This window comes from Macrobrachium nipponense, chromosome 33, assembly GCF_015104395.2.
Source record: "Macrobrachium nipponense isolate FS-2020 chromosome 33, ASM1510439v2, whole genome shotgun sequence".
NCBI lineage: Eukaryota > Metazoa > Arthropoda > Malacostraca > Decapoda > Palaemonidae > Macrobrachium > Macrobrachium nipponense.
Window position 1 is genome coordinate 62,943,611 of NC_087219.1, and position 15,079 is coordinate 62,958,689.

General features: G+C 38.2%; 1 protein-coding gene across 1 annotated transcript in view; it reads left to right on the plus strand.

Moving 5' to 3' along the window:
- The first annotated feature begins 7,083 nt into the window (after positions 1-7,083).
- LOC135202883 (putative uncharacterized protein DDB_G0271982) overlaps positions 7,084-15,079 on the plus strand; it is a 35,103-nt gene continuing 27,107 nt past the window's right edge. The window contains exon 1 of the mRNA XM_064232337.1: positions 7,084-7,179. Within this exon, the coding sequence (XP_064088407.1) occupies positions 7,084-7,179 (96 nt within the window). The remainder of the gene's footprint in view (positions 7,180-15,079) is intronic.

The following is a 15,079-nucleotide window of genomic DNA, read 5'->3' on the forward strand; positions in this document are numbered from 1 at the left end:
TAATCTTAAGATGCTGTTAATGGGGAATAAAGTGGAAGTTCTTACAAATCATAAGACGTTGTTTGATCTTTTTAATAAGCCAGATCTTTCTCCTAAGAGAGCCAGGTGTTTTTTGACAATTAGAGATTTTGATGCTAAGCTCAAGCGTATTGAAGTAAACAAGAGGTGGCAGCAGATACTCTCAGTAGAATTTTGTTGATACAGAAGATGATCATTTATGTGCTATAACTGGTGAATTTATAGACTGGGGTATTAGCTTAGTGGAAACAAAACAAGATGAAGATGAAGTTTTAGCAGACGCAAAGGCGTTTCTTAGAAGTGAAACAGTGAGGAGAGGTTATACTCGTAGGTTGTCTTTGGCGGGTCTGGTGTTAGAGGGTAATTTGTTAGTTAGAAACATTAAATATAAGTTGAAGAGGTGTGAAGATGAAGGGGATACAACATAGATAGTGGTAGCAAAATGTCTAATCCCTCTGGTTCTGGGCATTGTGCATTGTAAATTTGGTAGTCCACAGTTAAAGATTGAGAAGATGTATCAGCGAATACATGATAAATTTTTCTGGAAGAAATATGTTTTCATCAGTAGATGCTTTGTGAAGGGATGTTGAGTTTGCTATACAAGCAAGCCAGAGGGTTACTTCTTGTAAATTGGGGCCTTTTTCTATCACTAGTAGACCTTTTTAGAAAGTGCACATGGATCTTTTGTTGAATTTTTGGGGATCAGGATATGGTTACAGGTATTCAGTAGTTATGGTGGAGGAATTAACGAGGTTTGTGGAGATTTTTCCATTAACTCTTAACTCGGGCTAAAAAATACATACAGTATCCCAAAACAGGGCAAATTTTGAGGTCGGCGAAGATATGCAAATGTACATGGTATAAGAAAAAAAATTCTAAAAAAAACCTCCTTACCTTCTACGAGAAGCTGAAAATGACTATTTACAATCCCCCTTGTTGGACCTCTTTTACAGGAAAATCGCAAATTTTGCGTTATACATTTTTTCCTTAAAATTAATCTTATTTTATTTTGTAAAATTATAATTACAGCTCACAGAACATTTGTCTTCTATCCCTTCTCATTGTGATAATACAATTAAGTCGTTAGTTGCTACGACTAAAGAGAGACATGCACGCCTTATTAGTAATCTTGAGTCGAAGACGCAAGAAATGGCTGAGAGAAGCAGCGCAAGATCAGACAGCATCAAGGTTGCAGTTGGCGATAAGATATTTTTGAAACTTTGTCAGGAGTTAGTTGAAGTACAAATTACAGCCTAAGTTTGAAGGTCCATTTTGGGTTGTTGAAGTAAAGAGCGGGAAGAGATTTGTCGTTTTTGATGAAAATATGTGATTGACTAGGTTAATACACATATCTCAGATAAAAAGATCAACTTAATGGTAGATGGAGGCTTGTTGGCTTCTTTGTGTTTTACTCACTTTTCCTGTCGTTTTTCTTTAAGTGTAATACTTAGTTAGGTTGAAAAGCTGTTTATATTTTTTTCTGCATAAATGCACCGAGTTATCTTTCAGGTCTTAAATGCTTTTTGGGTATTTTCCGTTTTTTTTTATCATTCACATTATTTCACGGTCTGAGGTAATGTAGCTAAATGTGGTGTAAATATACCGCAGAGTTCCATACATTTTTTTTTGAAGATTTGAGTCGTAGTTAAATATATTTCATGTTGAGGGGGCGTTTGTTATAATTTAAATGGGTTGGTTGTTATTTCTATGGCATGCGCTATAATTCTAAATGTTAAAGATTATGAGATTACATACTCACGAGAGTGTTTAGAATCTATTTATTTATCTTTTTCGTTGTTTGAGGTGTTAGAGTTGATTTTGATAAACCTAACCTTTTTTGGTGGGCGTCTGTTTTGTAGTTATATAATGTATTCTGTTTTGTAGTACATGTAGTTTTGTGTTAGTGGTATTAGATAGACAAGTTTCAGTCGGTAGTTTTTGAATTAAGGGACAATTGTTTGTTAGTCCATGACAGGTATATTTTAATTTTAATTTTTTTTTTAATTTACCCATGACATGACTGATGAACCATTCCAACGTACTACTTCCTGCACTCTACATGGGGGTACCATTAGAAACGTCTTCAGCAACCTACAAAGAATGCAGACCGCTATAGCTGTCACACGATGCCAAGCCTTCATGCTTTGTCGCCTTTCTGGAGGGATCTACAAGAGGACAACAGTGGCGGGGTTATTACGCTCTGCACCAATTCTTCTACAAAATTGATGTTGGATGGACCACTCCTGGTCGATGGAGCATACAGGATAGTCTCTACTTAATTTCTACATAGGAATAGTAAATCTACAGCTAGTCGTAGAGGATTATTTTTTTTATGCAGTATGTGTATAATCACCACAGACCCGTAAAACTGCGGGCCATAATGGAAATTACAAAGTCGCCAACGACATTAACTTGTGGGAAATGTGATTTACGTTTAACTATTCCTGGTGCACATAATTAAGGTTTATTAATGATTATTGCAGTTATGATGGTGGATGTTGATTTTAATGCCAGAAGCTGTGGCTGCAGGGAAAAGCAGCCTTTATGATTGTGTATAAGAGAATAGGTGTAATTTAAGATAGTGGACGACCTATTAATAGTTGGCGGAGCCATGGTAATGGTTTGAGAGAGGGGGGTCGGGGCGGAAAAGTAAATGTGACAAATGAGTCCGTTTCGCAGGTGCGATATAGGTTTGACTAATAAGCGCACGGCTCAGCTCAATATGGCACCTCTTCAGCTATTTGGTTGGCCATCTTCCTCTTCAGAAACTGAAAAATTCTAGTCACGTGTCGTAAGTGAGACTCATCTTCTTTCGATTAATGACATGAACAAGACGTCGTGATGGTTTTCTCTGTTCTCGGGTGTGGAATTTAAGTGTACATGCAATAATGTGTTGCGATATATTTCATGCAAAGAATCGTATAATGGATTCTTCACTCTGGTGCTGAGCCAAGCATAGAGATCAAGTTTTCCAAGGATGAGGGTAAGAAGACTTTGAAACGTTACTCACTCCCCTGAACTTTTCTTAGCATGTTGACGTGGAATTATGTTTTTTTTAATTTATTTCACTATTTTATTTCATGTGATCCCTATTCCCATGTTGTATGATTTCCATGATTATTTCTGTTTATTTATTTTGGGATATTTTCCCCCCACAGAGATGTCCTCTATGAATCTGTGTTGAAGGATACAATGCTCCGAGGTGATGAACATTTAAAATGGTTTTTTTTGGAAGTGGTCTTGTAGTTGGAAGACCATTAGACTTATGATAGTTAATATGATGTCGTTAGTGAACGTGGGTGGGAAAGAGGATTCTGACTTACGTTTTCTGTTTGGCAGTAGGTTTTCCGTTTTCTGTTTGATTTCTGTTTTCTGATATTGAAGTTCGGGTTCATGGCCTATCTCTTTTTGATCAACCAGTGCTATGTAAAATTTCAAGAATAATTCTATTTGTGTAACTCAGAATTAAACATAATGTGTGTTCAGGAGTTTGTATATTACTTGCAAGCAGCTGGACATTTAGCTTATGCAAAATCATGTCACCTCTACTTGTAAGATGTGCATGATTTACATCAACGTATGACTGAGGAAGATTTTGTCAAGTTTACAGAAAAAGGATTTTTCACAATTAGCATTTACTGTAGAACAAATGCTAATGAGGACCATGAAAACCTCATGTGACTTGCCACATGGGCGAGGGATAACTGATCGCGTAGTGAGTCGGTGGATTGTGTGGCAGCTTTATGTGAGATGTGCCCTAAAGCTGAGAAGTTTTGCGAATAAAGTTCATACAGTGAGCAATACACTGAACTCCGACCTTTGAGAATTGTGAGAGATAATGAAGATACAGAAAAGTTTACCGAATGGTTTCTATCTCATCCACCTTTCTCAGGAAAATATGGAGATTATGTCAATCACAACTAGAATGACTGGTGATGGTAATACAAACTGCTAGCAACAAATGTTGTGAAATTGGTTTGGAGTTGATAAATGCTAGAATTGGACAGAATTTCAGTGGTGTAAAATTGAAGAGCAACAACCGTGTTCTGCCGCTGCAACAATTAACTGAAATGTCGCAATTCGAGAAAATATAGTTCCTGTGTGAACTCTTCTCTTTCAAAAAATAATACACACATTGGAAAGTGTTGATGATTTGCAATATTGTTTTGAGCATGAACTTGCTCCAATGTCACCTAATTCATTCGCTGAGGATACATGAGAAGAACAAATAAATCGGCAATTTATAGTGTTTTCAATATTATTAGCACAAATTATCAAGACCCGGATGATGCAGTTTTCATTGGTGATGGTGGTTTTTTCCTTCATCGAGTTACATTGCCCTGTCACATTCAGAGACTGACATTTCCACACAAATGCACTTATTGTTTTTGAAGGATGCAATGATTCAAAATCTTATACAAAATAAGCAGAGAGACAACGAAGATCAAGTATATACTCCGAACCACCGATATATCTTTGAGTGTCACACCAAAGTTGTTGTTAGTCAAGAGAAATGTCTATCAAATGAGCATAACAAATCAAGATTGATCAGCCAATTGTCGAGAAAACTAAAAGGAAGTGGTATCTCAGTTAAGCAAGCAACTGACGATGAAGATTTATTGATTATACAGATAACTGTACATGACAGTTTAAGTTCCACAAGCACCATTGCTGCTGTTGGAGATGATGCTGATCTTCTTGTACACCAGAAAACAGAAATTTAATTTTCCTGAAACCTGGTTGCGGAAAAGTACCTGCAAGGCATTACACTTCCTCTGATCTACAAACTTCCCTTGGTTCACTAAAAGATCACATCCTTTTCCTTCATGCTGCAAGTAGCTGTGACACAGTTTCGTCTTTCTTAGGAAAATGAAAGCATAAAATGCTCAGACTTTTACAGAAGAGAGAAGGATTAAGAAAATCCTGATCACACATTAGGTGTAATTCCCAGGTTCTCAGGTTTTCGGCCTCGATGTAGTGTGGCATCAAAGTTACCATCTAAGAGTAATGTGTCCAATGATTCGCCGTTTTGAATTGTGGCAACTTCTTACAGATGTCTATTAAATTCCTTTACAATGTTAAATACTATAGGTAATTCCCTTACCGACGTTGAGACGCCTTTTTTTTTAACTTACAGATCCTTTCACAAAGTGGGCATAATCTATTTTGTTCTGTGATTCCCTCCATTATTAAACTATATTCTGAAATAAAAGATATTCAAATTAACCTTATAATGAAGTACCAAAATGTATAATTAAAAAATAGGCAAAAATAAGTGATACGCAACAAAAAAGACGTGAATAAATTCACGCCAGGTTCAGGACAGAATTGAATAAGGGTAAAAATTGTGAATATCAGTAAAATAATCATGCATTACGAAAATATTCTTAGATTATGTATTGTAGAAACCTACATTTAATAGATATTTTCGCCAGACCAACCGTTTTCACGGAAATAGCGAAAAAATTAAATTTGACGGCCATTTTCCAAGATGGCGGGCGAAGCTTGGGTTGAATTAGATATATAGCAACCGTAAATAAACTAAAAATATTTTAAAAATTTTTATCGGGTCAAATATTCCAATGGCATGCAAATGGATTAATACAATTATAATGGATCAAATTCGGTGAATTATCATTCTACAGCACTAGGGCTAATAGTCGCTTTCGACTGTTGCAGGACATAATCACTAGGGCGAGAATATTTGCTTTTGATCACCAAATGGTTAAAGTTTACCTACAGAGTCTCAACGGGGGGGGGGGGGGGGGGTTGCCAGTGGGGCTGATAAGCATCTGACTGGCAAGGCCCGGGCAGCCCCTGACCCCCTATAGTGACGCCACTGCTAAGCACTTGTATTCTCATGTTTATTTCTAGAGTATTTTCCTAACTGCATTCATTACCAGGTGATTCGTGTTTACTCTGTGGTCGGTTGGGAGAACGGATTTTTGTGCTCGATATCACTTTTGCCATTGTTCTCTGAAGAAAAGCTTTATGCCAGCACGGGCTCTTGCTCAAGAGCAGCCCGTAGGTCATATGAATATCATACGAAGAACCAGACGGAAGACATCAAGCGCGACGCCAACTCAGTCATCACGGCCGTGAATGCCGCTACAAATGCCATACACCTCCCGCCCATCCAAGGTGACTACAGCCTCGGCTACCTATACGGGAACGTAAAGACCCACAAGGAAGGCAACCCCCTACGCCCGATCATCAGCCAAGCGCCTGCCCCGACTTACGCCCTGGCCAAACGCCTTAATAAAATACTTACTCCATATATCCCCTCCAGGTACTGCCTCACCTCATCGGAGGAATTTTTTTAGAAGATCCGTGACTCCTCCGGTGCGGGAATCATGGCGCCCTTAGAAGTTGAGTTCCTATTCACCAACGTCCCAGTCGACGAGACGATAGGGATCATTATGGAGCGGGTATATAGGAATCCTGATATGAGACCCCCGAACATCCCAGAAGACTCATTAATAACCCTGCTGGATATCTGTACGAAGAGAGCCCTTTTCACCACCCACAGAGGACAGATGCACCGCCAAAAGGACGGTGTAGCGATGGGGTCCCCCTTAGGAGTCCTCTTCGCTAACTTCTGCATGGGAGAAGTGGAAGAAAGGGTCTTCTTGCAACATAGATGTCCCCGCACATACGGACGCTATATCGATGACATCTTCGTGCAAGCCGACTCCGAGGATGAGGTAGAAGCCCTTCGACAGCAGTTCCTGCGACACAGCGCACTCAACTTCACCGTCGAGTACAGCAGCAACGATCGGCTCCCCTTCCTCGACGTCCTTGTCACGAAGACGAGTCAGAAGCTAACAACAACAGTCTACACCAAAGCTACGAACCTCGGGTATTGTCTAAATGGAGATAGCGAGTGTCCTGCGCGGTTCAAGACCACCACCGTCAGGGCCTTCGTCAGAAGGGCACTCCTGCACTGTTTGACGTGGCAGGACACACCTCGAACTCGACCGAGCATCCCAGATGCTGATTGATAATGGGTACTCGAATAAACTTGTAAACCGAGAAACACGTGCCGCCCTTGACAAGTGGTACATGATGGAGGAAGAGAGAACGAAAATTCCACCCTCAGAGGATATAAAACTTTTCTACAAAGCCTTCATGCACCACCAATACAAGGAGGACGAAGCAGCCGTGAAGAAAATAATAGAGGAACACGTCTGCCCTATGGAGGAAGGGAAGAGAGTGTCCCTTATTATTTACTACAAGAATCGGCGTACGAAGGACTACCTGATGAAGAACAACCCCTCCCTGCCTGTAGGAGAACCCATAAAGCAGTCAAACGTTGTCTACCAATATGTATGCCCCTCCCAAGGATGCCCTGGGATTTACATTGGCATGACGATGATGCGCCTGTCTAAAAGGATCTACCACGTCCAGGAGGGTGCCATTAGGCCGCTTACCCTTGCAGTACACTAGCAATACATCACGAGAGACGACATCATCAGGAATGTCAAGATCATCGGGAGAGCCCCTGACCCACGATGTCTGCGCCTCCTAGAAGCGCTGCTTATCCTTGAGCAAAACCCTCTCCTTAATACCACTCAAGAAGCGTTTCTGATACCGACGTGTGTGAGGAGGACCACACCCCCCCCTCCCCCCCAATGAAAGTACCAGTGCGCATGAAAAACAAAAACCGGAAGTGAAACATATTATGAGAATAATACTAGGGGTGGACGTTACTCAGGTAGAGAAGCCAATCAAGAGGCTCCCAGTGATATTCCCCGCCTGAGAAGGCCTGCAAGACTCGTAAACGCTCGCCGTATGAGTAACCTTCCCAGGAACCAATGAAAACTCGACATGCCGGAAAGGTTCTCTAGACCGTACTTGAGAGCCTGCAACATCACAATATAAGAAAAAGGACTTGCCACTGGAATTTTATCCTACCATTACCACATTCTCACCATCTTAAATTACGGGCTGCTCTGTGAGCAAGAGCCCGTGCTGACACAAGGTCAGCTTAATCAAAAACAACAACAACCACTGGAATTCAGTCCTCAGCAGTCATCGCTTGATAATGTCCTGTGGATCAGGAAGAAACGTCGCGTTGGAGAGAGAGAGAGAGAGAGAGAGAGAGAGAGAGAGAGAGAGAGAGAGAGAGAGAGAGAGAGAGAGAGAGAAAATTGTATAAGCAATAATAAACCAAATGACTGAACCGAATTTTACCATCCCCTTTGGTGCGTTGCTCGCCTGTCTTAGCAACAACGAGAAAGCCGTCATCAGAAAATAGAAGACTCTCTACAAGATCAATAGTGCTGAAGCCGCAGTCATTTTTAACTAAACATATTATTATTATTATTATTATAATTATTATTATTATTATTATTATTATTATTATTATTATTATTTATTATTATTCACAATTATATTATTAATTCTATTTTTTGGTTTATCACAGTCCTCCAATTCGACTGGGTGGTTTTTATAGTGTGGGGTTCCAGGTTGCATTCTGCCTCCTGGTTGCATTCTGCCATCACTCTTCTTACAATGTGCGCCGTTTCTAGGATCACACACTTCTGCATGAGTCCTGGAGCCACTTCAGCCTCTAGTTTTCCAGATTCCTTTTCAGGGATCTTGGGGATTCGTGTCCCTAGTGTTCCTATGATTATGGGTACAATTTCCACTGGGATATCCCATATCCTTCTTATTTCAATTTTCAGGTCTTGATACCTACTATTTTTCTCTCCTTCTTTCTCTTTCAAACTCTGGTGTCCCATGTTATTGCGACATCAATGAGTGATATTTCTTTTTTTTCTTTTTGATTTTGTCAATCAACTTTACGTCTGGTCTTAAAATGCATGTATCACCCTATCCGTTCTGATACCATGGTCCCAGAGATCTTTGCCTAATCGTTTTCTATCACTCCTTCAGGTTGGTGCTCGTATCACTTATTACTGCAAGGTAGCTGATGTTTCTTGCACAGGCTCCAGTGGAGGGCTTTTGCTACTGAATCATGGCTCTTTTTGTACTGGTTCTGTGCAAGTGCCGGGCATTCGCTTGCTATGTGGTTTATGGTCACATTTTTCGTATTGCACTTCCTACATATGGGAGAGATGTTATTTCTATCTATCGTTCTTTGAATATATCTGGTTCTTAGGGCCTGATCTTGTGCCGCTGTTATCATTCCTTCCGTTTCGTTCTTGAGCTCTCCCCTTTGTAACCACTGCCATGTGTCATCGCTGGCCAGTTCTTTAGTCTGTCTCATGTATTGTCCGTGCATTGGTTTGTTGTGCCATTCCTCTGTTCTGTTGGTCATTCTCCTGTCTCTGTATATTTCTGGGTATTCGTCTACTATTATCAGTCCTTCTTCCCATGGACTCTTAAGACATTGTCTCAGTGCTCTGTTCTCGATGTTGACGCAGTCCTCTTATACTTAGTAGTCCTCTCCCTCCTTCGTTTCGTGTTATGTATAGTCCTGTCCGTATTTGCTCTTGGGTGTAGTGCTTTGTGTATTGTCATATGTTTCCTAGTTTTCTGGCCTATGTTTGCGGAGTTCTGCATTCGTCCTCCTTCCACTATTCCTGCGCTGTATCTGATTACTGGTACTGGCCCATGTGTATATGGCTTTTATCATATTTGCCGGCGTTGAGTTTTGACTTGAGTATCGCCTTGAGTCTCTGCATAAATTCTTTCCTGATCGTGTCCTTCATCTCCTGGTGTTTATTATTATTATTATTATTATTATTATTATTATTATATTATTATTATTATTATTATTATTATTATTATTATATCAACCTCTCTTCTTTTCCACCGTTATCCCTACGCCAAGGGGTTGACTGCCTGATGCGCCTTTCCTTACAACATCAGACATGGTTTACTATTTGGCAAAAGGGATTGTACGACCGCATGCCCTTGCTGTCATCAACCACAGTTATTGGGGGCCTCGCCTTTAGCTAAAAAATCCACCTGCAAGGCAGTAGTTTCCACAGTTATTGGAGGTGAGCCTAGCCTTTTACTAAAAAACTAACACTGCAAGGAAGCAGCTGTCCTTTTAGTCGCCTTTTACGACACGTAGGACCTACGGTGGTAGTATTCTTACAACCCTACCACAGGGTGGTATTATATTAACCTCACTCATGTTATTAAAATGGTCTGCATTGTTTCAAGATGTTTACTCGTTATTAAGTAATTATCTAAAATAAACGGATAGGCAATCTGATGATTCTTTCCTGTCAATACTATTGACTTAAACCACGAATGAAATCCATGAAAGTATACAGGTAAGAAAATAATTACGCTTCATATCGTATGCAGTACTTTTATATATGAAGTAAATAAAACAACACTCTAAGTGACGAGAGAGAGAGAGAGAGAGAGAGAGAGAGAGAGAGAGAGAGAGAGAGAGAGAGAGAGTGATGGGAACGGTTTAATATTACTTCATTCTATTTTTCATAGCTCATCTACAGCTACAAACTAAGTGATGATAATTAGCAGTTAAATAAAGGTAATTCTTGCCGGTCATAAGAAATGATCTTATCTATATACTGTTAAATAAGAAGACTGCATCACTAATGATTTATTTATATATTTGTGACTTATGGGCACAACAAAACATTTTATGCGAGAAATTTGAGAAATTTGAATATAGCTTCCAACTGAGCCACTAAATAATTGTTTTTCTCAGTTGCTACTCAAAGGAAACAAGAGATAGCTGATGCTGCCTGTAAAAGCCATCAAAATTAGTATGTGTTCTTGGAAGCAAGACGGAAGATTATTGTTTGACACCAGACAGAAAATATTACACCCAAGTAAAAGTACTGCTATTAAATGAGAGACGAGAGGGTAATGATATCCCTTCTAATTAATGAGGGATAAACACTATGCAAGAGAGTGACATGAAATTTGGCTCTTCATAATATTTTCATCATACTTCTAAATATAACATTATCATTTTGTGATTAATGTCACCTACTGTGAGACTGGCCCTCGACTTTATCATGTCGCAAACGTTTAGAAAAAGAGGATATGTGAGGAGATCAGAGTAAGGAAGTTGGAAGAAATAATTTTATACACCCCTGAAAACGATGCTTTGAAACAACCAGCAAAGTAAGTCTTAAACTATAAAACAAAAAAGAAAAGAACAAATCGCATTAGTAAAGAAATTGTTTTGTAACCTTCGCATAATTCCCCTTTGCTTCTGATACTAATCTTCCACAGCGGGACCTGACCCAGTTTTATCATAAAGAATAATTGCTGACATTTTTAATAAGACTACATAAAAATAGCACCAACTTTTAAATAAAATCCTCACTCATTTTTAGTTAATTGAAAATGACGTTCATCCTCTTAAGGATTATATCTGTCAACATGATATCAACTTCGGTTATTCCTGTAATACTACTCACAATGATTGATACGAGAGCATTTTGGCTTAATGTTCAAAAGCTGTTGAAATGTTATCAAATACGCTTGAACTACATGTGGTATTCATTGAGAGAGAGAGAGAGAGAGAGAGAGAGAGAGAGAGAGAGAGAGAGAGAGAGAGAGGAGAGTTTTAGCAAAGAAATGGAATATGGGCAGTTCAACGAATAATAATTATAAAAATAATAAGTTCACTTATGATATGGCAGTAACCATGGCATCAGAAGCCTATTATTTTTGTCACTGTATAAAAAGGAAAAATAAGTTGACGATCATTAGGATTCTTTTTGCTCAATTGTTTCACAAATAACTCCTCGTCTTTGCTCATAACAGTTATGCAACACTGGATTGGCTCAGTGCTCGGCCATAAAGTTTCCGGAGACTTTTCTTAACTATACTTTGACTTCATTTGTATGAATTACCATTCCCATCAATATCGGTGATCATTGAATAAATTTGATCTTCAGGTACCACCATCATTTTCTACTCAATGATATTTTATCTTGGACTGACTCCAATATTTTAAGCTAATCACTAATTTCAAATATTTATCTCCCCATTTATGCTAATTTTCCTAAATTTGTCAGTGAACTTTCATTACAATTAATTTATTTGGTAATTAAAGTTTTCTATCGTGACACCATTCTCTGAAGATATCCCCACATAAAGAGAAGTAATTGTCACAATATTTCTGTTAGGTGTCCTGTCATTGACAGTGATCTTATAGTGAACTGACCAAACATGATTTCAAGTGGGGGAGAGCTGCCGGTGACCCGTTCTTCAGCAACATTCTGAAAACGAAGTAAATTCAAATAGATATGCAAATAGAAGAACAACATAGTAAAGATGGACTGTATACTCATACTAGCTAAAGAGGGTTCTGTGCAACTTCCCCTTCTCGGAAACACTTCTAAGTGTCTTCTTTATAACTGAATGTCTAAAGGAGGCCAATAAAAGAAACCAGGAAATATAATTAGAATTGTACCTTTCAACTAAGTGATCGTGACGAAGTTGGCAAGATGATATGAATGACAAACGAGTGATGGAGAGAAGGATTTGAAATCTCGGTGTCGTTATTCCTGACTTCCAGTCTAACAAAAAATGTATTTTTAAACTTCTCTGACTATATTTTATCTAAAAGAAAGAATTTTTACTCTCGTTTGGTTTAGACTTTTGCCTTCCATCCTTTAGACCCAACTATGCCAGGTTCTTTTTACTTTTTGAAATTATGTTTCAAAGGTTAACTAAACTAGAATGCAATCAAAACATAGCTAACCTCCAACAAAAAATTTCTATTTTGGTCCATAAAACACATGTTCATCTAAATCCCAATTGGACACCTTTTTTATTTTCGACCTGCTGATTTGAGAGTACTATTGAATTTGAAGGAACGAGAGGACATAATCATATGTAAACCAGACAAGGGTAAGGGAGTGGTCATTCTAAACAAGAACGATTATGTACAAAAATGGAAGGTATCTTGTCTGACAGTTCCAAGTTTGAGGTCCATGGCGAACCTTCCTTTCTTGATATAATATAAGCGAGAAGACAAGATTAACAGATTTCTAAGGAAAATTAAAAATTATAACATCATAAATGAAACAACTTATCAACAACTGTTTGCACTGGTTCATCTTTTAGTGTTCTTTATGGGCAACAAAAATACATAAACCTGACCTACCTTTAAGACCAATTATGGCTGCTTATAACAATCCCTCTTTCTCTATCTCAAAATTTTTAGCTGGACTTTTATCTGAATATAGTAATAATGAATACTCTTTGAAAAATGGATATGACTTTCAACAACTGATTACCAGACAAGATGGAGATTACTATATGGTTAGTTTTGACGTTGAGTCTCTATTTACCAACGTACCTCTTAATGAAACCATCAATATTATACTTAACAAAATATTTATTAATGATGATACAAATTTCCATGGTTTTAATCGGGCTATTTTTAAACAATAACTCGATCTTGCAGTGCAAGATTCGATGTTTGTATTTAATCAGCGACTCTACTCGCAGGTCGATGGAGTTACAATGGGTTCCCCTTTTAGGCCCCATTTTTGCAAATTTTTTATGTCTCATTTGGAGTCTGAGTTTTTAAACCGATGTGATTCTAACTTTAAGCCCTCATTATATGGTAGATATGTTGATGATACCTTTGTTTGCTTTGTTTCAACAACCATGGCAATGTTCTTCTTTTTTAGAGTATATTAACAACTTTCATCCCAATACCAATTTTACAATGGAAGTAGAGAACGATGATTCTTTACCCTTTTTAGATTTGAAAAATTACCAGAACTAACTCTGAGTTCTCTACATCGGTCTATAGAAAACGTACTTTTACTGGACTGACTAACAATTATTATAGTTCGTGTCAACAATCTTTTAAAATTAATACTATTCACACTTTGGTTAATAGAGCACTGAAATACTCTTCGTCTTGGCAACTATTCCACGTGGAAATGACTTTTTTGTTAGGTTTCTTCAAATCTAATTCGTTTCCACTCGACATTGTTCGAAAAACCATCAACAAAATAATTACGAAATTCTTGCAGCCACCAATACCTAATTTTATGTCCCTAAAAGACTATTTTTGTCACAATCCCATATATATCTGACTTGAAATTTACATCCAGCCTGAAACGAATCATTGAACATGAGATACCATGCCTTAAAGTCAAACTCATATCCAGCAATCCATGCACAATTGGTTCCTTTTTTAACTATAAAGATCGCCTTCAGCCTTTTATGCGATCCAACGTTATATATAAAAATACATGCCCTGGATGTCCGGGCTCTTACGTCGGATCAACTCGAAGGACTGTTAAGGGTCAGATATTGCTTCACTTGGGCTTCAGCATTCGCACTGGTCAAAGAATAAAACAACCTGATTTTCCAACATCAGAAATCATTCTTTTAATTGCAAAATTGAAGTACAAAAAGAACGGTTTTCCATAATAGACCATGTCAAAAATCCTGACCATTTAACCACCCTTGAGTCTTTATATATCAAGAGGCTTGTTCCCTTTCTTAAACAGTAACACGTCTCAGCAACTCTTGTACCTGGAAATAGTGAGGTCGTTACTTTTAACTTGTCTTAGTTCATTCCATCTTCTCTCCTTACAATGAACGGTTGGTGTTTAAGCAGTCCTCTTTTAACAGTTTTAATCATTTTTACTTTGTTCTTTTATGTAAGTTTTTAAGACTTTTTAATTTGTTTATGTGAATTCCTGTTTTTTACACTTTTATTGTTTGTTATTTATAAATGTGTCTTTATCTTTCACAGACTGATGATGCACAGAGATTTTCATGTGCGAAACGTTTCTTAGAATAAATTTATGTTTTAATCATTGTATCATGGACATCCCCTGGAGGTTTTATATGAGTATTCACTGACCTGCTATACACACACACACACACACACACACATATAGGTAGATGAATGAGAAAAGTTTACAGAAAGGTGGTATTTATACTAAGAGGTCCATCCACAGGTAAGCCAATTTAGGTCACCCCCGCTGATAATCTTCCTTTAATCTTCTTAAGCGTTGGTTGAATGAAAAAACTTTTGTCGATCACTTCTGAATCCCTTGCTCCTTTTGAGATGTTCATTACCTGCCTCTCTTTTATTAAGGCCGATTCCATAATTTGACTCTTGTAT